This window comes from Schistocerca americana, chromosome 2, assembly GCF_021461395.2.
Source record: "Schistocerca americana isolate TAMUIC-IGC-003095 chromosome 2, iqSchAmer2.1, whole genome shotgun sequence".
Classification (NCBI taxonomy): domain Eukaryota; kingdom Metazoa; phylum Arthropoda; class Insecta; order Orthoptera; family Acrididae; genus Schistocerca; species Schistocerca americana.
In genome coordinates this window covers 174,698,699-174,723,015 of record NC_060120.1, presented here as the reverse complement: position 1 = coordinate 174,723,015, position 24,317 = coordinate 174,698,699, and the positions used below count along the sequence as shown (strand labels likewise).

General features: G+C 38.8%; 1 protein-coding gene across 1 annotated transcript in view; it reads right to left on the bottom strand.

The window, feature by feature from the left end:
- LOC124593853 (voltage-dependent T-type calcium channel subunit alpha-1H-like) overlaps positions 1-24,317 on the bottom strand; it is a 452,274-nt gene that overhangs the window by 66,508 nt on the left and 361,449 nt on the right. The window contains exons 19-21 of the mRNA XM_047132201.1: positions 20,256-20,417; positions 16,877-17,095; positions 15,629-15,821 (exon numbers count right to left, since the gene is read on the bottom strand). Of these exons, the coding sequence (XP_046988157.1) occupies positions 15,629-15,821; positions 16,877-17,095; positions 20,256-20,417 (574 nt within the window). The remainder of the gene's footprint in view (positions 1-15,628; positions 15,822-16,876; positions 17,096-20,255; positions 20,418-24,317) is intronic.

The window sequence follows — 24,317 nt, the reverse complement described above, 5'->3', positions numbered from 1 at the left end:
AGTGCTTATTTTCAAACAGGAATGTTATGAGGAAATCTGATATGCACAAACAGAGAAAAAGGCAGTATTCTGAATTGTCGAAACATTGTAAGGCAGATGCAAAAGAGGAAAATATTCACGAATGATTTAATTTTGATAAAAAATAAAAATAATAAAAGTATTGAGAACTCTGGAACAGAGCCAAGTTGAATTGTCAAAACATTGTAAGGCAGAAGCGAAATAGGAAAATATTCAGGAATGATTTGATTTTGATAAAAAATAAATATAATAAAAGTATTGAGAACTCTGGAACAGAGCCAAGTTGAATTGTCAAAACATTGTAAGGCAGAAGCGAAAGAGGAAAATATTCAGGAATGATTTGATTTGGACAAAAAATAAAAATAATAAAAGTATTGAGAACTCTGGAACAGAGCCAAGTGCACACATAGCAGTTCTTAGGGAAAGGAAAAAATATAGTGTTACCTGGTGTTTTTCTTCCAAAAAAATATTTAAATGTCGGTAGTAAGCAGATTTTTAACATGGTTGGAACTGGAACTTTCTTATGGCTACTTACAAGTCACCTATCATCTTACAAAGTATTAAAAATACTTAATGACCAACCCCCCTCCCTCCCGGCTGGTTTGGTTCCCACTCTCCCTGCAAACTATTGTGTGGGTGCTCTTGAACAGAGCCACACTAGGTAAAGATACGAAATCAAAATTTGGAATAACTGGATTTTAATTCGTAGAGCACAAACAATGAAAGATCTGGTATGATAAAAAAGATAGCATATTAAAGAAAGGGCTTTTTAACAAACAGGGTGTCCACAATTAAAGTTTCAGTTTCAAAATGCTGCAGAAAGAGAATCACTGCTCGGAATGATGTCAGATAAAAAAAAAATGTAACAAAAATTTTATCAGTAGATGACACTGTAAATGTCTCAACATAAATGAGGTCGCCACAAATTTTATCAATAGATGACACTTTAAGTGTCTTAACATAAATGAGATCGTCCACAAATGACAGGTGAATCGCAATACAATGACAATCGTTGAAGCTGCATGTTACACCATCTGAAATTTTCAATGTGCATGACTACAAAAGATTCGCATCCAAAAGTTGTGGCACTGTATAGTAAGCCCATCCACCACGGAAAGATTGTGCCACATTAGATGGGAAAAATCGGTTTTTAATTGTCCTAAGGCCAAAAACTGCATAAAAAGCAAAATGGCATCATTTTCTAATTGTCCTGGAGCCAAAAACAGCATAAAAAGAAAAATGACATTGGTTTTTTATTATTCTGGGACCAGGAACCCACAAAAAGCAAAATTTTATCAGTTTCTAATTGTCGTGAGAGTAACACAAGACATGTTCCATATGCTGTCCACTGCTTTCTGCCACAAGTTGAAATTGAGAAACAGCATGTTCCACAACAGATCATAATGTCTTGGGGGTCATATTCAGAATATGTTGCACAATGCATGCCTTTAGTTCAGCAGCATTTGTAATTGGAGCACAGAACACAACACATTTCAGATAACTCCACAGCCAGAAATCACATGGATTAAGATCAGGTGATCTGGATGGCCAGGCTGTAGGGAAATAATGACTGATGATTCTAGAATTTATAAAAGTCCTCTGCAGCAGCCACTTCACTGGCTGTGCATTGTGCAGAGGAGTGCCATCTCGCATAAAAATGACCTCAGACATCCATGCTATAGAAGGGTTGGAATGACAGTGGTGTACAAAAGACACTTATAGCATTCACCAGTGGCTGTGCAGGTAACAGGACCCTATGACTCACCTCCTTGAAAAAATACAGCCCTATGTTAAAGCATGTCATGAACCTGCACCAAACAGTTACTTTTGCAGAATGAGGTGGTACCGGCTGATGTGTGTGTGAGTGTGTTTGTTGCCCATATTCTGCAATTCTGTGTATTGACATATCCTTGGAGATGGGCTTTGTCTATCCACAGAATGTTCCATCGACTTTCATTGTCCACTTCCAAGCAAGACAGAAATTCTAGAGTGAACATTTGTCTTGCTGTCAAGTCAGCAGGAAACAACTTATGAACATGGGTGATTTTGTATGGATAGCAAATTAAGATGTTTCATAGGATTTTATGCAATGTGCCTGCAGGCATGTCCAATGTTTGGGCAGTTGCTTGTGCACTGCTTGTTTGCATACCACTGCTCAATCTCTCTTGCAATGCTGTGGTCACATCTTCAACAGAGGTTGGATCAACTCTTCCCTCCCTCTGCCACATTGTAGTCCAAAAGAACCCGTATTTTTGAATTTCATCATTTTCCACAGACCTTTAGCAGAAATTGGACCAATGCATTTTTCATGCCCTTGAGTGTCTGGAACTTCTGCGGGGCTACGGGTGCATGGCTTCTGTAAAAGAGCTTTACCAACAGCATGTGAACCTTCATGGAAGCCACATTGGGTGTCACAGACACAAACTGGGGAACAACCCTGTGCCTGTGAGCATATTCTGACACTTACAGCGCCATCTGTTGATCAAATTTTAATTAAATTTCTTTTTGTTCTGCCACCTTTTCCTCTGCATCAATAGTACACTGTTCAAATTTGACATTATTCTGGGCAGTCATTCTCTTTCTACAGCATTTTGAAACTGAAACTTTATAATTATGGACACCCTGTATAACAGCAAAATCATCCTACTGACTTCAGGTTCCCTGCTGAATGTGTTTCTACTTTAACTGACTATTACCTACAAATCATTCTCTATGATACTAACCACTTTACTGACCTGCCAAAATATGTAAACATCTTGTCCCTACTAATATTCATCCCCCAATTTCACACATCTGCGCTTCCACTTCAGACTTAACTTTTATCTAACTCTGTTAGGTAAACAAGGCAACAGTTGTGTGTAAATAGTATAAATATTACCTTTAGTTTGCTTATAAATTTGCATTGGCAGCTATGAACCAACATTGCTTGCGCTTCAAATTGTATCATCAAGCGCACACACACTGTGGGCAGAAGGGAGCATACCAGTTATTGAGCTGCCTGCACATTGCTTAAGTTTTAAATCCACAACAGTGTGAACATGCAAAATATCAATAACCAAAGCATCTACATCTACATCTACATGACTACTCTGCAATTCACATTTAAGTGCTTGGCAGAGGGTTCGTCGAACCACAATCATACTATCTCTCTACCATTCCACTCCTGAACAGCGCGCGGGAAAAACAAACACCTAAACCTTTCTGTTCAAGCTCTGATTTCTCTTATTTTATTTTAATGATCATTCCTACCTATGTAGGTTGGGCTCAACAAAATATTTTCGCATTCAGAAGAGAAAGTTGGTGACTGAAATTTCGTAAATAGATCTCGCCGCAACGAAAAACGTCTTTGCTGTAATGACTTCCATCCCAATTCGCATATCATATCTGCCACACTCTCTCCCCTACTACGTGATAATACAAAACGAGCTGCCCTTTTTTGCACCCTTTCGATGTCCTCCGTCAATCCCACCTGGTAAGGATCCCACACCGCGCAGCAATATTCTAACAGAGGACGAACGAGTGTAGTGTAAGCTGTCTCTTTAGTGGACTTGTTGCATCTTCTAAGTGTCCTGCCAATGAAATGCAACCTTTGGCTCGCCTTCCCCACAATATTATCTATGTGGTCTTTCCAACTGAAGTTGTTCGTAATTTTAACACCCAGGTACTTAGTTGAATTGACAGCCTTGAGAATTGTACTATTTATCGAGTACTTGAATTCCAACGGATTTCTTTTGGAACTCATGTGGATCACCTCACACTTTTCATTATTTAGTGTCAATTGCCACCTGCCACACCATACAGCAATCTTTTCTAAATTGCTTTGCAACTGATACTGGTCTTCGGATGACCTTACTAGATGGTAAATTACAGCATCATCTGCGAACAACCTAAGAGAACTGCTCAGATTGTCACCCAGGTCATTCATATAGATCAGGAACAGCAGAGGTCCCAGGATGCTTCCCTGGGGAACACCTGATATCACTTCAGCTTTACTCGATGATTTGCCATCTACTACTATGAACTGCGACCTTCCTGACAGGAAATCACGAATCCAGTCGCACAACTGAGATGGTACCCCATAGGCCCGCAGCTTGATTAGAAGTCACTTGTGAGGAATGGTGTCAAAAGCTTTCCGGAAATCTAGAAATATGGAATCAACTTGAGATCCCCTGTCGATAGCGGCCATTACTTCGTGCGAATAAAGAGCTAGCTGCGTTGCACAAGAACGATGTTTTCTGAAACCATGCTGATTACGTATCAATAGATCATTCCCTTTGAGGTGATTCATAATGTTTGAATACAGTATATGCTCCAAAACCCTACTGCAAACCGACGTCAATGATATAGGTCTGTAGTTAGATGGATTACTCCTACTACCCTTCTTAAACACTGGTGCGACCTGCGCAATTTTCCAATCTGTAGGTACATATCTATCGGTGAGCGAGCGGTTGTATATGAGTGCTAAGTAGGGAGCTATTGTATCAGCGTAATCTGAAAGGAACTTAATCGGTATACAATCTGGACCTGAAGACTTGCCCGTATCAAGCGATTTGAGTTGCTTCGCAACCCCTAAGGTACCTACTTCTAAGAAACTCATGCTGGCAGCTGTTCATGTTTCAAACTCTGGAATATTCCATTCATCTTTCCTGGTGAAGGAATTTCGGAAAACTGTGTTCAATAACTCCGCTTTAGTGGCACAGTCGTCGGTAACAGTACCATCGGCACTGCGCAGTGAAGGTATTGACTGCGTCTTGCCGCTTGTGTGCTTTACATACGACCAGAATTTCTTCGGATTTTCTACCAAATTTCGAGACAATGTTTCGTTGTGGAACCTATTAAAGGCATCTCGCATTGAAGTCCGTGCCAAATTTCGTGCGTCTGTAAATTTTAGCCAATCTTCGGGATTTCGTGTTCTTCTGAACTTCGCATGCTTTTTCCATTGCCTCTGCATCATCATAGTGAACAGTGTAAGTTAAGTTATAAGAGGAAAAAGGGGTTGCATTACGGTTCAGTGCTTATAAATCAGTAAATTAAAGCCTCACTATTGAAGTTATTCATGTGTTATGAATCGGGTATGATTTCATATCCCAGTCCATTGATGAGAGATTAAATTGGAAGAAACACATTGATGATCTGCTGAAACGTTTGAGTTCAGCTACTTATGCAATAAGGGTCATTGCAAATTTTGGTGATAAACATCTTAGTAAATTAGCTTACTACGCCTATTTTCACTCATTGCTTTCATATGGCATCATATTTTGGGGTAATTCATCACTGAGGAATAAAGTATTTATTGCACAAAAGTGTGTAATCAGAATAATAGCTGGAGTCCACCCAAGATCATCCTGCAGACATTTATTTAAGGATCTAGGGATATTCACAGTAGCTTCTCAGTATATATACTCTCTTATGAAATTTGTTATTAACAACCAAACCCAATTCAAAAGTAATAGCAGTGTGCATAACTACAATACTAGGAGAAAGGACGATCTTCACTATTCAAGATTACATCTAACTTTGGCACAGAAAGGGGTGAATTATACTGGCACTAAAGTCTTTGGTCACTTACCAAATAGTATCAAAAGTCTGACAGATAACCAACAAGTATTTAAGAAGAAATTAAAAGAATTTCTGAATGACAACTCCTTCTACTCCATAGAGGAATTTTTAGATATAAATTAAGAAAAAAAAGAAAAAAAAACAAAAATATTAAAAAATAAAAAAAATAAAAAAATAAAGAAAAACAAAAAACACAAAAAAATAAAGTTGTTATATTAACTTAAGTATGTTGCTAAATTAATCTAATTATGTCATGTATTGGAAAATTCGACTCGTTCCACATCATTACGAAATATCGTATTCATGATCCATGGAACTAGTATTAATCTAATCTAATCTAATCTAATCTAACCAGTGAAGACCGAATCTGTTTCAAACCAATTGAGAGCTTATACATTGTGGATGGGGACTGAGCAATTCTGGATTAGAATGGCTTTCTAACACTTTTGGTGTTGCTCACAAATGTATATTTCAATTACAGTGAGTTTGCTGTGCAACACATTTTCTTCTCCTGTGCAAGCTTGAGACATCATACTTATTACCATTACCATTTCTCATTTCCTTCCTTACTTCATTTGTTCACATATCATGTTCTGTTATTCACCTCTTGAGGAAAACTCTCTGGGGAGTAGATGAGTACAACCATACAACAGCACAGAGATGCAGATCTGTTGATTACATTTACAAACAGCTAATCAGTGACTTGTTGTTTACCAAAGGTACTTATCATACACTTTTTGCACCAAAAAGGTTGCAAATTAGCATTTTAGACAGTTAAAAAAATCGCAGCTCTGAAAACAGCTCTTGCTTTTATAATCATACTATTTAGTTGCTCTTCATGTACAGCAACAAAATTTACAAGCCTGTGAGTATACTCGTTACTTTTCATTCTAGTTCAGCTTAGAATTTTAAGTGGCATGTTATTAGTACCTATTCAAAAACAATTAAGACTATTCAAACAAAGAAGAGAAATTAATAAAATTGTGAAATTAAAAATTAAAAATGAGTTTAACGCTGTAAGAAATTAAGCAATGTGGAAATACATTAAATCTGCCTTTGTAACAATTTGGGGATAAAATGTGTTTCCTCAGAATTTTATGACACATTTGGAACTGGCATTATAACTGCCAAAAATTGGATGCCTATCACCATTTTAACCATTTGATAGCTCTGGAGGGGATACAAACAACTCTGTCAAATAAAGTAAATTATTATGGAACATAACAAACTATCCGTTTCTCACAATGAGGCAAAAATATGTAGTTTTAAGAGCAATTTGCCATATGTAAGTGATGTAGAATAACCTCTTTTCACTGTAAAGTTACTTAAATGATTAATTTAAAATATTGGTAAAAACAGCAGCTGAATAGTGTATGGGAAAGGGCAGTGACACTTTTCAAAATGGCAGCTGTTTTGGAACATGATCTGCAACTGAGTGAATGAATGATTGTAACAAACAGTTGTTTAATTACCTTAAATATCTCTGGTGGAGATGTTAACAACACTCTAATTTTAGTATGTCTGTGATCAGTATTTCTCTACTGTTATTGGTGTTCCTATTCCCAACTTAGTGGTATCGTTGATTGGGTTTAGAAACTTTAGCCATGGCCTTCCCCAGTTCCTTTGATTATCCACTGAAAACTCCAAATCAAAGGGCAACTACATAACGCACTGATGGTTTACACATGAACCACCACAGTTCTGCCCACCTATCCATAACTGATGACTCACACTCATCTTTTTCCTACTGGATAACAGTTGTCTTGTAATTACTCATCTAGATATATTAATATCTGGTGTGGGTATTTATAACAAATGAAGAGAAATAGGGAAGATGCATTGGTTAAAAATTGATAGGAGAGCTATTTTGAGCAATTCAGTAAGGGCTGACTTGATGAGACACTCATTCAGTGAAACATAGATGAAATAAATGACAGTATCAGGGTCTAATGTAAACGAAAGAGTTTCACCATTAGCAGTACACAATACGTCTCTTTACTACACATCATGATACACTGCAACTTTGTTATATGTACACAGATGAAAGACATTCAACAAGTATTGCACCACCTTTTTTTTTCTCAAAGCAGACTGGTTGTATTCAGGTAATGGGAGCCTGGTATCTAGAACACTCTTTTTTAGATGCATATTGTTTACTACTAACAATGTTCCTGAGTGCATTGTGTGTTCCCACCGTTCACCAAATAAGGGTACATCCAGCATTGTCAAATACGATTAATGTAATTCTGTAACTGTACTCCTCCCCCACGTGCACCTTTACAGGGGAGCATTTGGCCCTGACCTCATTTTTATGGATGACAATCTGTGATCGCATTGAACAGTGTAGCTGGGGGAGCTCCCGGAAGGAGAGAATATTCGGAGAGTGGATTAGCCTGCCTATTCCCCCCCTGCACCAAGTTAAATTCCATTGAGCATGTAGGTGAAACATAGGGAAGGCATTTAGCAGCATGCTAAAATGCACTAATGACAATCCAGCAGTTGTCAACTACACTGGAGGAGATGGAGTGCCTACCAGAAGAACTACGTACCAACCTTGTGGTCAGCGTGGGAGCAGGTTGCAGAACATGTACTGCCATCTGCGGTGATCACACACTATGCTAAGAAATATGCCCTTTTTTGTAATGTTCAGGGGACCATCATGAATCACAGTGACTTCAGTGTAATTATTGCCTGTGAATAAAACTGTCATTTCTGTTCATCTAATTGGATAATTCTTTTAGTTACTGTCTGTACTATACTGCAGCAGTTCTTTCACTGTTTAGTCCAAGTTTCATCAAGTATAGTCCAAGCTTCATCAAGTTATGTTCCTTGATAGTGACACATCAGGTGAAAGTTACTTTTGTTGTTTAAGTTCTGCACACCACGGTATTTAAAAGCCATGAAAAAATGCTCCTATTGGAGCACAAAAAGGCAAATATGATTGAAAAATGCAATATCAGCTGCCTTAGCACCTGTAAAATTTTTCCCAAAAATTCTGGCATGCAAACATATTTGCACTCTTTTTAATGTGGAACTCGTCCCTCACTCCCACAAGCTCCCCCAACTGTAACTCACTCACACCCACTAGTCCATTGCTGCTAGTCACTCATACCCCTCCACTCCCACTTGCCCGTGCTCACTCACTCATTCAGCCCAACTCAATGTCATTATCTCTCTAACTGTCACTGTCTCCTGTCTCAAAGCCACAGCCTCTTTTGTTCTGTAATGCTATTACTGCCTCCTCTCACTGTTTCTGTCTTCCTTGTGCTCCTCTTATTGCTATTATCTCATTCATTCCTTCCCACTGCTGCTGTGTCTTCTCCATGTCACTATTTCCCTCTTCCTGATTGTCACTGGCGTAGTCTCTGTCTCTCATTACCACTGGCTCTCACCCACTTCCATTTTCTCCTTCTCTTTTCTCTTTATCCCTCTCCCTCTCCCACTGACAATTCAGGACAGACTCTTGAATCTGCACGAGAAAAAATAATATAATATTTGAAAAATCGGTTCATTGGTTTAGTGCAAACTCCCTACTCATAAATGAAACAAAACCTGAGGAAATATTCTTTAATTTGAAGGTATCAAACAAATAAAATAAGTCTGTTAAACTGCTAGGAATGATGATTGACCAGAAACTTAGCTGGGATAAACATATCACATACCTCTGTTCTAAACTTGCACATGCTATGTTCCTACTTTATAAGCTTAGGAGTAATGTCAGCCAAAACTTACTGCTGCATTCATATTTTGCTGATATCCACCCCTATCTTTCATATGGTATTCTGCTCTGGGGAAATTCTCCCAATTCAATATCAATTTTCAGATGGCAAAAAAAAGCTCTTCGATGTATAGTGGGTTTATCTCCTAGGGATACATGCAGGGAACATTTCAAAAAACTTAACATCATGACAGTTTCTTCCAGAATGAGATTTTTCACTCTGCAGCGGAGTGTGCGCTGATATGAAACTTCCTGGCAGATTAAAACTGTGTGCCCGACCGAGACTCGAACTCGGGACCTTTGCCTTTCATGGGCAAGTGCTCTACCATCTGAGCTACCGAAGCACGACTCACGCCCGATACTCACAGCTTTACTTCTGCCAGTACCTGCAGGAGAGCTTCTGTAATGTTTGGCAGGTAGGAGACGAGGTACTGGCAGATGTAAAGCTGTGAGTACCGGGTGTGAGTCATGCTTCGGTAGCTCAGATGGTAGAGCACTTGCCCGCAAAAGGCAAAGGTCCCGAGTTCCAGTCTCGGTCGGGCACACAGTTTTGATCTGCCAGGAAGTTTCATGACAGTTTCTTGTTTGTACATCTATTATTGCTTACTACACATAAAAGAAAACATAGCTCAATATCCCCTTAGGTCATCTGTCCACACCCACAATACAAGGCGAAACCACACAATTGATCTGCCATACTCTAGACTGTCTAAGATGCATAATAGTTATACATATGTAGGCCTCGAACTGTTTAATATGCTCCCTAAAATTGTACAAACAGTATCTAAAAGTAAATTTAAGACAACATTGGGTCAATGGCTCAAAGGTAAAGCATTTTACTCAGTTGATGAATTTAAAGATTGTAATATGGCAGATTTGCTGTTTTAACATAGAGAAAGGTACCGCTGCCTGTTGTAGGACCTAAATTTGTGTCAATAGCTTAGGATAATGACATAGTGTTATCAACATGTATATGATAATGACATAGTGACATCAACATGAATACTCCCTGCTTAATATAAATCTATATAATGTTTTCCTTTTTATTGTAAAATTAATAATATATAAAATTCCAATTGTGTGCTATTGTACTACACTAAATTTCATATGATTTATATACACATTGTTATGAGAATATAACCATCTTTATACTGTAATTGAACTTACTGACAAAGCCCATTGTATAAGAAAATACTGAACGGCTAATAAAGATTCTTATTCTTATTCTTCACTCTTTTCCTAACACTGTCCTGTCACTGTCAACATTTTCCGCTGCCACTGTGATCCTCTTTCTGTCTCACACTGCCATTGCCTCATTCGCTCTTTCTATAATACAGTCACTGTCAACTACCTTCCAGAATTTATAACTTTTCCATCTCTTTATTATTATTAATTGAAAAGTGCACAATGTGCAAAGAGAAATCACAAATTACAAATGAATAGTTATTCCAGAGCCAGTTTTATAATCGACACTTTCCTCATTTTACAGTTTTGAGCGTGGTATCTCTCACAATGTTTCTTACACAAATCACAAACACAGTCTTCATTCGGCTGGTGAAATCTCTTGTTTTGGCAGAGTCTATGGTGAAATCCATGTGTGATGTAGCTTGTAGTTTGCTTGTTTCCATTTGTCTGTCATGGAGTAGTCTGTGGAGTAGAAATCAGGCCAGATGGCTCTGCACTTCCTGGTGAGGGTTTGACGTGCTTTCTCATAGAGCTTGGTATTTGGCAGCCAATACTGCATTTTGATGTCATTGATGAAGTAGTTTCCTTGGTTAATGCATATCTTAGCCTTGACGGTGCTGACTTCTCGATGCCTAGAATCCTCTTCATTTTCTATTGTTATCAGGTCGCTTGGGGTGAGTTTTTCCCATATGGGGAAATGGCTGTCTTGAACAGTAACATTGCTGTATCCAGTGATATTTGTTGAGTCTGTAGGATGTGGTAGATGGCTTTTATGGCATAGTTACTGAAGGATGACAAGGTGGTTTGCAGGGTGACTCCAAGATACTTGAATTTTGTCACTACCTCTAAAGGTTTATTGTGCAGGGTCATTGTATTTCTGGAAGCGTGTTTCCCTCCTTTCCTAAAAAGTCATCTGTTTGGTTTTGCTGTGGTTTATTTGCAATCAATTTCTTTCTGCCCATGATGTGAGCCTGTTGGGACACCTTTGAGCTCTTCTACATTTCCTGAGCCTATTGCCATGTCGTCCGCATAGAGAAGAAGTGATGCTAAAGTGTCTCTGATTTTGTGTGTGATGTCTGCGGTCATGATGTTGAATAACGTTGGACAAATTGGGTCTCTTTGTAGAACTCCATTTGTCTGGATTATGTCCTTGGATATTGCTATGCTGTTTGATACTTGGATATGTATGTATCTGAGGATATTTGAGATTGTGGTTGCCAATGGGCGTGTGGCTCCTGTCAGATGACTGAGTGTTTGGACTAGTTCACTCTGTTGATGAGGTCAAAGGCTTTACAGTAGTCCACGAAGACTACAAAGTATTTCTTTCTTGGATGTCTGAGTGTATCTTGTGATTGCTCCATTAGGTAGCTTACGGCATGCAGCATGCTTCTTCCTTTTCGAAAGCCAAATTGATTCTCTGGTATTTGTGAGTCTATCATTTTTGTGAGTCTGTTTGTTAAGATTTGCATGAATATCTTGATTTTTGAGTCCTATACCTTGGTATGAGTCAGGACTGCAGGGGTCTCCTTTCCCTTTGAACATCACCTTGATTAATGATGACCTCCATTGCTCTGGTATTTTCCCGGAGTGGATGCATTCGTTGAATAGTTCTACCCAGTAGTCTTGCATGACATGAAGTGATACCTTTAGGTGTTTGATACAGATGCTGTTTGGGCCTGGGGCCTTTCCATTTTTTTGCTGTTGTTATTGTCTCAAGTCCCCCTCCCACCCCCCCATGAACCATGGACCTTGCCGTTGGTGGGGAGGCTTGCGTGCCTCAGCGATACAGATAGCCGAACCATAGGTGCAACCACAACAGTGGGGTATCTGTTGAGAGGCCTGACAAACGTGTGGTTCCTGAAGAGGGGCAGCAGCCTTTTCAGCAGTTGCAGTGGCAACAGTCTGGATGATTGACTGATCTGGCCTTGTAACACTAACCAAAACGGCCTTGCTGTGCTGGTACTGCGAATGGCTGAAAGCAAGGGGAAACTACAGCTGTAATGTTTCCCGAGGGCATGCAGCTTTACTGTATGGTTAAATGATGATGGCATCCTCTTGGGTAAAATATTCTGGAGGTAAAATAGTCCCCCATTTGGATCTCCGGGCAGGGACTACTCAAGAAGATGTCGTTACCAGCAGAAAGAAAACTGGCGTTCTACAGATCGGAGCGTAGAATGTCAGATCCCTTAATCGGGCAGGTAGGTTAGAAAATTTGAAAAGGGAAATGGATAGGTTAAAGTTAGATATAGTAGGAATTAGTGAAGTTCGGTGGCAGGACGAACAAGACTTATGGTCAACTGAATATAGGGTTATAAATACAAAATCAAATAGGGGTAATGCAGGAGTAGGTTTAATAATGAATATGAAAATAGGAATGCGGGTAAGCTACTACACACAGCATAGTGAATGCATTATAGTGGCCAAGATAGATACAAAGCCCACGCCTACCACAGTAGTACAAGTTTATATGCCAACTAGCTCTGCAGATGACAAAGAAATTGAAGAAATGTACGATCAAATAAAAGAAATTATTCAGACAGTGAAGGGAGACGAAAATTTAATAGTCATGGGTGACTGGAATTCATCAGTAGGAAAAAGGAGAGAAGGAAACGTAGTAGGTGAATATGGATTGGTGGTAAGAAACGAAAGAGGAAGGCACCTGGTAGAATTTTGCACAGAACACAACTTAATCGTAGCTAACACTTGGTTCAAGAATCATAAAAGAAGATTGTATACATGGAAGAAGCCTGGAGATACTAAAAGGTATCAGATAGACTATATAATGGTAAGACAGAGATTTAGGAACCAGGTTTTAAATTGTAAGACATTTCCAGGGGCGGATGTGGACTCTGACCACAATCTGTTGGTTATGAACTGTAGATTAAAACTGAAGAAACTGCAAAAAGGTGAGAATTTAAGGAGATTGGACCTGGATAAATTGAAAGAACCAGAGGTTGTAGAGAGTTTCAGGGAGAGCACAAGGGAACAACTGACAAGAATGGGGGAAAGAAATACAGTAGAAGAAGAATGGGTAGCTTTGAGGGATGAAGTAGTGAAGGCAGCAGAGGATCAAGTAGGTAAAAAGACGAGGGCTAAAAGAAATCCTTGGGTAACAGAAGAAATATTGAATTTAATTGATGAAAGGAGAAAATATAAAAATGCAGTAAATGAAGCAGGCAAAAAGGAATACAAAAGTCTCAAAAATGAGATCGACAGGAAGTGCAAAATAGCTAAGCAGGGATGGCTAGAGGACAAATGTAAGGATGTAGAGGCTTATCTCACTAGGGGTAAGATAGATACTGCCTGCAAGAAAATTAAAGAGACCTTTGGAGAAAAGAGAACCACTTGCATGAATATCAAGAGCTCAGATGGAAACCCAGTTCTAAGCAAAGAAGGGAAAGCAGAAAGGTGGCAGGAGTATATAGAGGGTCTATACAGTGGCGATGTACTTGAGGACAATATTTTGGAAATGGAAGAGGATGTAGATGAGGATGAAACAGGAGATATGATACTGCGTGAAGAGTTTGACAGAGCACTGGAAGACCTGAGTTGAAACAAATCCCCGGGAGTAGACAGCATTCCATTAGAACTACTGACAGCCTTGGGAGAACCAGTCCTGACAAAACTCTACCATCTGGTGAGCAAGATGTATGACACAGGCGAAATACCCTCAGACTTCAAGAAGAATATAGTAATTCCAATTCCAATACATGGTACTATGTTTTATGCAATGCCTGTGTTTCTCTACCAAAATTTTGTAGAATTCATTTTCACAGTAACATTCTGTTATATTTTAGTCCTATGAGCCACCCTGCCTGCCTCTCTTGGTCATATGTTACAAAAATTTAGAAACACCCTTATAGTTTTACAGTCACTAATGACAAAACCAGCAGAAGGAATAGTTTCAAGCTTATTACAGTTTTAAAACCACTTACTTGATTTCAAAATGTATTTCTATTTCCACAAACAATACATGACTGGAATAGAAAGGAAAACCGATAGAGGTACTCAAAGTACCATCCGCCACACACCATCAGGTGGCTTGCGGAGTATACATGTAGATGTAGAGTGTTACCATGACAAAGAGTGAATGTGTTTAGGTATCTGCTTGTGATACTATGTGTAGTTGCTTATACAAGAAAAAGAGCAGTAGCTTGAAAGCTAATTGAGTACCTATGCTATGTCATGTGTCTATGTGCCACAGATCAACCAACATCAGTGAATTTTGTTTCCAAAAGTCCACATGTAAGCAAGATTAAATTAAAAAAAAAAAAGTTTAGTTCTCATGTAAAATTAGCAGCAGTATGTCCTAAAGAATGGAAATTTAAGTATCACTTTATGAATAACTTTGACATTGTCTCCTGGAAAGCTACCATAGCTACAGAAGCAGTACTAGTAAATCGATTTCTGATACATAGTTTTAGCATATCATTAATAATATTTCTTGCCTTGTTGAAATATAGAGTGAAACTGAAGCAATTTAATTTGCACTAATTATGGAATTTCATCTGCATAGGTGGATGCAGAATGGGAAATGGAAAATGCAGTGTTATTTTTCTTGTGATCCACGCAAAAATAAGGTTCAGTATAGTTCTTTTTTCCATGGTAGCTATAGTTTTTGTTCTTGGCAAAAACTTAATAATAAAATCTATCTCTTATCTTTATAGCATTTTTACTATGCCAGTTCTGTAGCTAAAGTTTGATCAACTGCTGAGGGTGAAGCTATGAATTCAAAATATACAGTGGTGTAGTAAAAATGCTTTAGACAGCTGATAGATTTATGGCCAAGTTTTTTGCCTCAGTATTGTTGTTTGTGTTTGTTTCCAACACTTTTAAAGTGATAGGTTAGTCGTTTACCATGTTCGCAGTGGGTTAGTGAGTTTTACTACAAATTCAGCGTGATTTGTCAATCTCCTTACAGGCGTACTCAAACTAATTATTTTTGTAACAGTAATGAGCACATTGCAGCTCACTACAAAATAACAAGTTTCCTTACATGTTGATTCACGGAAAATGATTTAACCAAGCCAACATCAAATGTACATGCAAATAATTTTTCAACAGTTTGTAGTTCTCCCATTGTAATTTTAATGCTTCCATGAAAAGATGAAAAATATAATACATGAACACTTAAGTTCAAAAACTTACTTCTCCTTTTCTTCTCCATTTGTTTTGCTCTTTTAGCTGCTCTCCTAACACGCTCTTCTTTCTCTTGCTCTTCTCTACATCTATGGAAGTTTTCCACCACAACACCAACAAACATGTTAAGGACAAAGAATCCAACAAGCAAGATAAATGCGATGAAATAGAGTAGTCGCCATTCTGAATAGTTTTCAATTGGCTGAAAAAAACCACAAGAAAAACAAAGTATAAGACATTATGGGTCAGTTTACTAAAGTGCTGCATTATTTATAACATGCATTCCCTTACAGGTTAACATTCCTGTATTCAATTAACAATATAAGGAAAAGACAGATTGCTACTTGCCGTGAAGATGACACGATAAGTTGCAGACAGGTGCTTTTGGCCAAAGCCTTCGCCAGAACAAAAAACACACATACATTCATTCAGACAAGCAAGTACATCTCTCTCTCTCTCTCTCTCTCTCTCTCTCTCTCTCTCTCTCTCTCTCTCTCACACACACACACACACACACACACACACACACACACACATACATATACACACACATTGTGCCTGTTTGCGAGTCAACATCTCCACTACATTGTGAGTAGCAATCTATCCTTTTCATAATATTGTGAGGTGCATTGGTACCACATACAGGCCTTAAATTAAGGAGGAAATTTCTCTGAATGTAGATCTGGAGTACAGCATTGTACAGAAGTAAATCATGGACTGTCAGAAACCAGAAAAGAATCAAAATTCCTGATGTGTAGTTTACAGAAAGACACCGAAAATTAAGTGGACTGATAAGATATGTAAGGGGGAGGGTCTGCTTTGAATTAAATATAAATTTGTGCGTCTGCTAGTCTTATTGAAACTGTAGATGTTTTAGCGACTGGTGAACAAACATACATATTTTTTCACAAAGATTATTAATATTGATGTTTGACTTTTACTATACAACATACTTAGTAACAAATAATACAAAAGTTTTGTACCATTACTAAAAACTAATATTAGTAAATACGCCTATGGAGAAAGCTATATATATTTACTGAGGGCCATGTGTTCACAATAGGGGAGCTTGCTTTGCTTGAATTTTGTGAGGATATTGATTAAGTTTGCATTATAATTCTTTAGTCTATTTTTAAACACACTTAATAATTAACAGTAAGTTATCATGAACATATGCCTTATTTGAGGACATCTATACTACAGTTTATATATTCTTTAAAAATAAATCTACATTTAATATGTGTGGGCAACACTTACTTGTTGATCTACTCCCACAGCATCAAGACCAGTGTACATGATGTTTACCCATCCATCTCTTGATGAGAGGACAAACAGAGACATGAGTGCCTTTCCCAAGTCATCAAAATTGTATTTACGGTTAACCCATCTATTGTTTTTGTCCTTCAGGCAGTCTGTTTTGTTGCGAACATTCTTTATATCCGCCCCCTCACAGTAGTAAAATGTACCTTTAAATAACTGAAAATTTTGCAGTGTAAGGTCAAGCATACAGAACTGATACACAATAAAACAAAAAATAATTGAATGGGCACAGAAATTTTTTTAATAATCATATAATTAACCCTCAAGCAGGTGCGCTCATTTTCATAACACGAGCGGACGTGCAGCTTACTTTATACACAGGTAGAGAATAGTTGTCTTTACGTTACTAAGGTAAACGTGTATGAGCAAATTCATGGCATAATGTTAGTTTAATTAAACAACAATAAAATACACTCCTGGAAATTGAAATAAGAACACCGTGAATTCATTGTCCCAGGAAGGGGAAACTTTATTGACACATTCCTGGGGTCAGATACATCACATGATCACACTGACAGAACCACAGGCACGTAGACACAGGCAACAGAGCATGCACAATGTCGGCACTAGTACAGTGTATATCCACCTTTCGCAGCAATGCAGGCTGCTATTCTCCCATGGAGACGATCGTAGAGATGCTGGATGTAGTCCTGTGGAACGGCTTGCCATGCCATTTCCACCTGGCGCCTCAGTTGGACCAGCGTTCGTGCTGGACGTGCAGACCGCGTGAGACGACGCTTCATCCAGTCCCAAACATGCTCAATGGGGGACAGATCCGGAGATCTTGCTGGCCAGGGTAGTTGACTTACACCTTCTAGAGCACGTTGGGTGGCACGGGATACATGCGAACGTGCATTGTCCTGTTGGAACAGCAAGTACCCTTGCCGGTCTAGGAATGGTAGAACGATGGGTTCGATGACGGTTTGGATGTACCATGCACTATTCAGTGTCCCCTCGACGATCACCAGTGGTGTACGGCCAGTGTAGGAGATCGCTCCCCACACCATGATGCCAGGTGTTGGCCCTGTGTGCCTCGGTCGTATGCAGTCCTGATTGTGGCGCTCACCTGTACGGCGCCAAACACGCATACGACCATCATTGGCACCAAGGCAGAAGCGACTCTCATCGCTGAAGACGACACGTCTCCATTCGTCCCTCCATTCACGCCTGTCGCGACACCACTGGAGGCGGGCTGCACGATGTTGGGGCGTGAGCGGAAGACGGCCTAACGGTGTGCGGGACCGTAGCCCAGCTTCATGGAGACGGTTGCGAATGGTCCTCACCGATACCCCAGGAGCAACAGTGTCCCTAATTTGCTGGGAAGTGGCGGTGCGGTCCCCTACGGCACTGCGTAGGATCCTACAGTCTTGGCATGCATCCGTGCGTCGCTGCGGTCCGGTCCCAGGACGACGGGCATGTGCACCTTCCGCCGACCACTGGCGACAACATCGATGTACTGTGGAGACCTCACGCCCCACGTGTTGAGCAATTCGGCGGTACATCCACCCGGCCTCCCGCATGCCCACTATACGCCCTCGCTCAAAGTCCGTCAACTGCACATACGGTTCACGTCCACGCTGTCGCGGCATGCTACCAGTGTTAAAGATTGCGATGGAGCTCCGTATGCCACGGCAAACTGGCTGACACTGACGGCGGCGGTGCACAAATGCTGCGCAGCTAGCGCCATTCGATGGCCAACACCGCGGTTCCTGGTGTGTCCGCTGTGCCGTGCGTGTGATCATTGCTTGTACAGCCCTCTCGCAGTGTCCGGAGCAAGTATGGTGGGTCTGACACACCGGTGTCAATGTGTTCTTTTTTCCATTTCCAGGAGTGTACATTTATAATATATGAGCTAAATTGCTGTTCAATTAAACAATAATAAAATAAACTTTCACTGTATCACTCTGTTGCCATTTATGAGTGTTACACCCAGTAACAACCTACTCAAAGCATTAAACAGTGCAGTTGCATCAGTTTCCAGCCAAATAGTCACAAATTATCTTGTAGACAACTGTCTCACTGTGCAACTGAGTTGCTATCTTGGAATCTGGATAATTTTCTTTAACAGATGATAATTTTTTTCTCACCTAGTTCACTGTTTGTTTTACATTACTGCAGCTCAATTGGACCCATGAAAACATAAGATATCACTGTGTTAGCTGAAGCAATAATGGCAGAGTAGGTATAGTCTCACAACTGTAAAACTACAATGGAATGGTACAAGATAAAGTTATTTGTGCTTGGCGTACTTTACATATAGGTGCACCCACTTGAGGGTTAATATGACTGAGAAATCTGTTTCCAGGGGTTAATATGACTGAGAAATCTGTTTCTCTTCCTGTGCCTCTCAGTTCAAGCCATGGACTTATAAAAGGAGACATTTAATTTCATCCAAAATGATGATTTCTATGAAAAGAGGGATATTACATGAGGCAGTATCTTACAAAATACTTTTTAAAACACATTCTTTCTATTATAGTCATTACTTTTACTTTCTTCGGTTGTTTTTATTAATATTAATATGTGGTATGACAATGCGTAAATTATCTTGTTTTCATTTGGAATTTATTTTGATGTATGAAAATTGAACTTTGCCTTTTGCTGTGAATTAAGATTACAACTGTATGCATGATACTTTATGGGTACATGCAGTGTGAACATAAATTTTAATACTTTGACTGTAACTGTAACTTGCCAACACAGAAAGCCTATCCTACTGTATGTGGTCAATGACAAAAAAAAAAAATCTGGATAAAGACAACATACACCATCTGCATCCAAATCCACTTCAGCAGAAAAAGAAAAGTAGGAAGTGACCTCACATTATAAGTAAATTAATATGTTGTGGTATGTGAACCTTTGTCCTTTCAGTGTTATTTAATTAATGATTGCACAATTATCTAGGATTTTTCTTAAATTATGAGAATATGATTGAAATCAAACTTATATATTGATGTAGATTCCAAATTAAAATGGTCAGCAAATCACTTGATACCATCTGACATTGCAATTTTTGGCTTTGATTTGTTTGAAGTAACTCCTTTTTAAATTATTGGATAAGGAATAAAATTATTTTTTAAATCTCCCTGTTGATGCAGTGAAACATAGGGAATATACATCAATTTGTACAGTTAACCCAAGAACAGTGGATGTTCTTGCTGTTCTGCTTTCACTATTCCTGAAAATGATTAGTGAATCCAGCGCATAAAATAAACATTTGTTAATTATTCTTTTGATCTATTTGCAAGTTGCATAATTCTGTCTTTCATCTAACTGTACTACTTAGAATATTTATGGAAAAATCATGGGTACTAACCTGCACTCCTAAAATACCAAAAATAATGAAGAATGTGCAGCATATAAGCACAATATTTCCAATGGGACGTAGTGAAGACAAAAGTGTTTGTACAACAAGTTTAAGTCCTGGGGCACGGTTGATAACACGCAACGGGCGAAGGGAACGCAGCAGCCGAAAAACCTGTGGAATATGTAATTCTATCATCATTCTGTATATCTAGCAACAAAAAATGCCACAGACATATTATCTACGTAATATGAATTCAGTAATTTATCACAGACAATGATAGTATTTGGAAACAAATATTTTCATTTTTTAGCACTCTGAATGAAGAATTTATATTGGAAGTGCTGTGTAGAATTAGGGCAACTAACTCTGTAAACAGGATTCCAGATGCTGAAGTAACTAAATCATTTTTAGCCAAACTACAGTGTCTTTTTGGGAAACTTAAAAGAAACTGATCTGATGCAGGACTCTGGTTTCATCCTAAATTTCACCAGTTTTACTAGGACAAATGGTAAGTCAGTTGTGTGTAGACCTTAGACAATATTTTCGCAAATTATGTATTTGACAACACTGCTAAGTTCAGTTTCAATCCAGAAATTTCAAATCATTCTTCTTTACTGGTTGATTTGGTGTAGTAAACATCCAGAATATCAGGAAAACATTTCCACAAGAAAATTCAGTCAGGAAAACATGAATTTGTTATGTAATAACAATATGAAAGTGTACATAGCTACTCATCAAGTAGAGGAGGCAGCGAGTGGCAGACAGCACTGCTGGATATCACTCAGCTATTGGACTAATTTCTTCATCAGACACCAGTAACAAAACTCTCACACTCTCACACAAGCACAACTCACACACACATAGCCACTGCCATCTCCAGGCACTAAGGCCCAACAGCAAATGCATTTGAGATGAGCACTGATCTTTGGTGGGATGGGTAGTGGGGTACAGAGGAGTTGTGGAGCAGGGAGGGATAGCAGGATAGGAGTGGAGGAAAATGACAGTGCTGCCTGTGGGTGCATACAGGCAGGTGATGGAGGCAAGACAATGGGCTGCTAGGTGAGATATTGGGAAGATGTGCAGGGAGGGGGGTGGGGGGGATGCAAGGGGGGACAAGTACAGAATGTCAAAGGACTGTGCAGGTGCACTGTCAAGACACACGGTGTGTGTAGGGCTGGAATGTTGCAGTCAGACCTTAGTACAATGTGTGTGTGATTTGTGCATGTGTGAATATTTGTGAGTTTTGCTGTCTATTTCTGAGGAAGGACTTAGTCCAACAGCTAAGTGATATCTAGCAGTCTTTTCCATTGTGCCAGTCAACCACACACAATATTCCCTTTATGTGGCAAGGAGCTATTTATCATTTCATACTGTTATTATCGTATCCTGGATTTTTCATTGTTTAAATTTTTTGTTGCAGATTAAATGAGATTCATTGACCAGTACAAATTAATCTTCACTATGTGGAAATTTTTGGAATTTTTTACAGAGTTTTCCACTACTCCACAAAGAAACATTTCCACCACTAGACTACCATAGAAAGGCAGCTAATAAATTGAAATGGATTACTGCTGGCCTAAGAAATCTAGCGACGAATACATGGAACTATATGCAGAACTGAAATACAATGAAGTCCAAATTTATAAATTATGTCGAAAACTATAAAAATATTTAAGAATGTTGTAAGACAGGGAAAGAAATGACAAATAATAAATTTATTAAAAATGTCAAATGAAGTTTGCAAATAAAGCCAACAGTCTCTTTAAATCCTGCTCATATACCACAATATTTCAATAATTTCTTTATAACTGTAGCAAAATATGATGTCAATGTAGGATTATCTAGAAAATGAACATTTATTCATTCCCAATAAAAATGTGACTAGATGTTTTAGTAAATTTGGCGAAGTAACAGACAAAGACACTCAAAAAATAATAACTCTGTAATATTGGATGAAATATTGACCAGGTCCTTCCATTACATGGTGTCCCAGGACAGGGATATGACAGAAATGACCAATCAAAGCAAAAAAGTCTACTAAACATGGTCTCTAAAATGTATGTCTTAAGAGCTGTGAGCACTGCTTCATCTTTGACACTATTAAACAAATTTCTTGTACTGCGGGCACTTTGCTTTCCACCCAAAGTGCGTACCTAAAGACTGGGCACTTGTTCTGTAGAAGAGATGTCTCGCAGTAGCAATGATGAACAGGTGCTCATAGTTCTTAAGGTATGCACTTTAGTGCCTATGTCTACTGGAATTTTTTTCTGGGTTCGGTCCCTACTACAACCTCTCAAAATGAGGAAAGCAAAGAACTTGCAACAGAAGGGGTTCGTTTCACAGTATTGAAGACGAAGAAGTGCTCACAGCTCTTAAGATATGCATTTTAAAGCCCACATTTACTCAACTTTTTTAGTTCCATTCCTCTCATACACCTGAATACTGACCTTCCTCCTGGGACATACCGTACAATAACGCGATTATTATCCATAATTACAAATCAGTTATTTGAAAAGGTGATACTTCCCAGATGCATTGAAAAATTCTGTGATGTAATTATGCAACTATGTGTGGGCCAATGCAACCTATATTTAAGTAGTTAAAACAAATCACATGTATCTAACTGTGGATTACATCTTAAGCAGCTTGAAAGCTGTCTTTGAGCCAATAAATAAATAAATAACTTAAAAAAGTCTTCACAGAAGATATGGGACACCACCACTCCATCTCTATTGATCTAATGTTTTCTAAAATCTTTGAAAAACTTTCTGCAATACAGGTTATAAATTTCACGAAAAATTTAATGCGTACTCAGAATATCAATTTCCAAAAATGCAAAAGCACAGGTTGTATTATTCAAGATTTTGTGGAAAGAATTTGTTCATATATAGATAAGTCTTAGAGACCTGCAGGAACTTTCTGTGCCTTATTAAAAGCCTTCAACAGCACACACAGCTGTTCACTTCTGCACAAATTGGAAAAATATGGAATTGAGGGTTGCATTTCAAGATGGTTTAAGTCATACCTGACAAAAAGAAAACAAGGGGATCTCATCTCCTCAGGTAATAGAAAATGTTCCTCACAACAGAAGAACTTTGTAAATAGAGTTCCAGAAGACTCTGTATTAAGGCCAATTCTATTCATTTTTCACATAAATGACCTACCACTAAATGTAAAATTTCGATTCTGTACTATTCACAATGATACATTAGTGCTGAATGAAAATAGTAAGGCAGACAAACCTCCCAGAAATACTGTAGATGACCTAAAAATAAATGTAAATGTCGTATGACTAGGGCCTCCCGTCGGGTAGACCATTCGTCGCGTGCAAGTCTTTTGATTTGATGCCACTTCGGCGACTTGCACGTCAATGGGGATGAAATGATGATAATTACAACAATCCAACACCCAGTCCCAGAGCAGAGAAAATCTCTGACCCAGCTGGGAATTGAACCCTGGCCCTTAGGATTGAAATTCTGTCACACTGACAATCAGCTACCGGGGGGAGGACTGTAGATGACCTAGAAAAATTAGATACCTGGTTCCATCTAAATTGATTAAAATTAAATACACTGCCTGATGAAAAAGAGAAACATTCAGAAGGGGAAGATGAACCAAAATGAAAATTCGCAGGTTTGTACACTGCAACTGTAGCTCAAGGCACTTCATTAAGTTTACAGTGTGGATTTTTCATTTGAGTATGTGGTTACCTGTAGTCCTAAAAATTTAACTACATAATGAATTCTAAACTGCATGTACTGAGTCTTGTCAAAATTTAATAAACTTTATTTGACTTGAACCCATAACATGACAGCCAGTGGGAAGCTCCTCACTGCCAGGAACCTGGACTTAAGACAGGGATGGTCACCACAGTAGCTCCTCCAAGTACTATATGTGCTGCCATATTTTGTTGGTTGGCTACATGCACACAGATATTAAGTCAAGAAATACTTCCTTCACCAACTCCCAACCCCTTTACCACCTGGATTCCTACTCATCACTGTTGAAGCCACCTACCTACACACAAACATCCTCCTTATCCATGACTCATAAACAGGTTGGCAAAGGAGG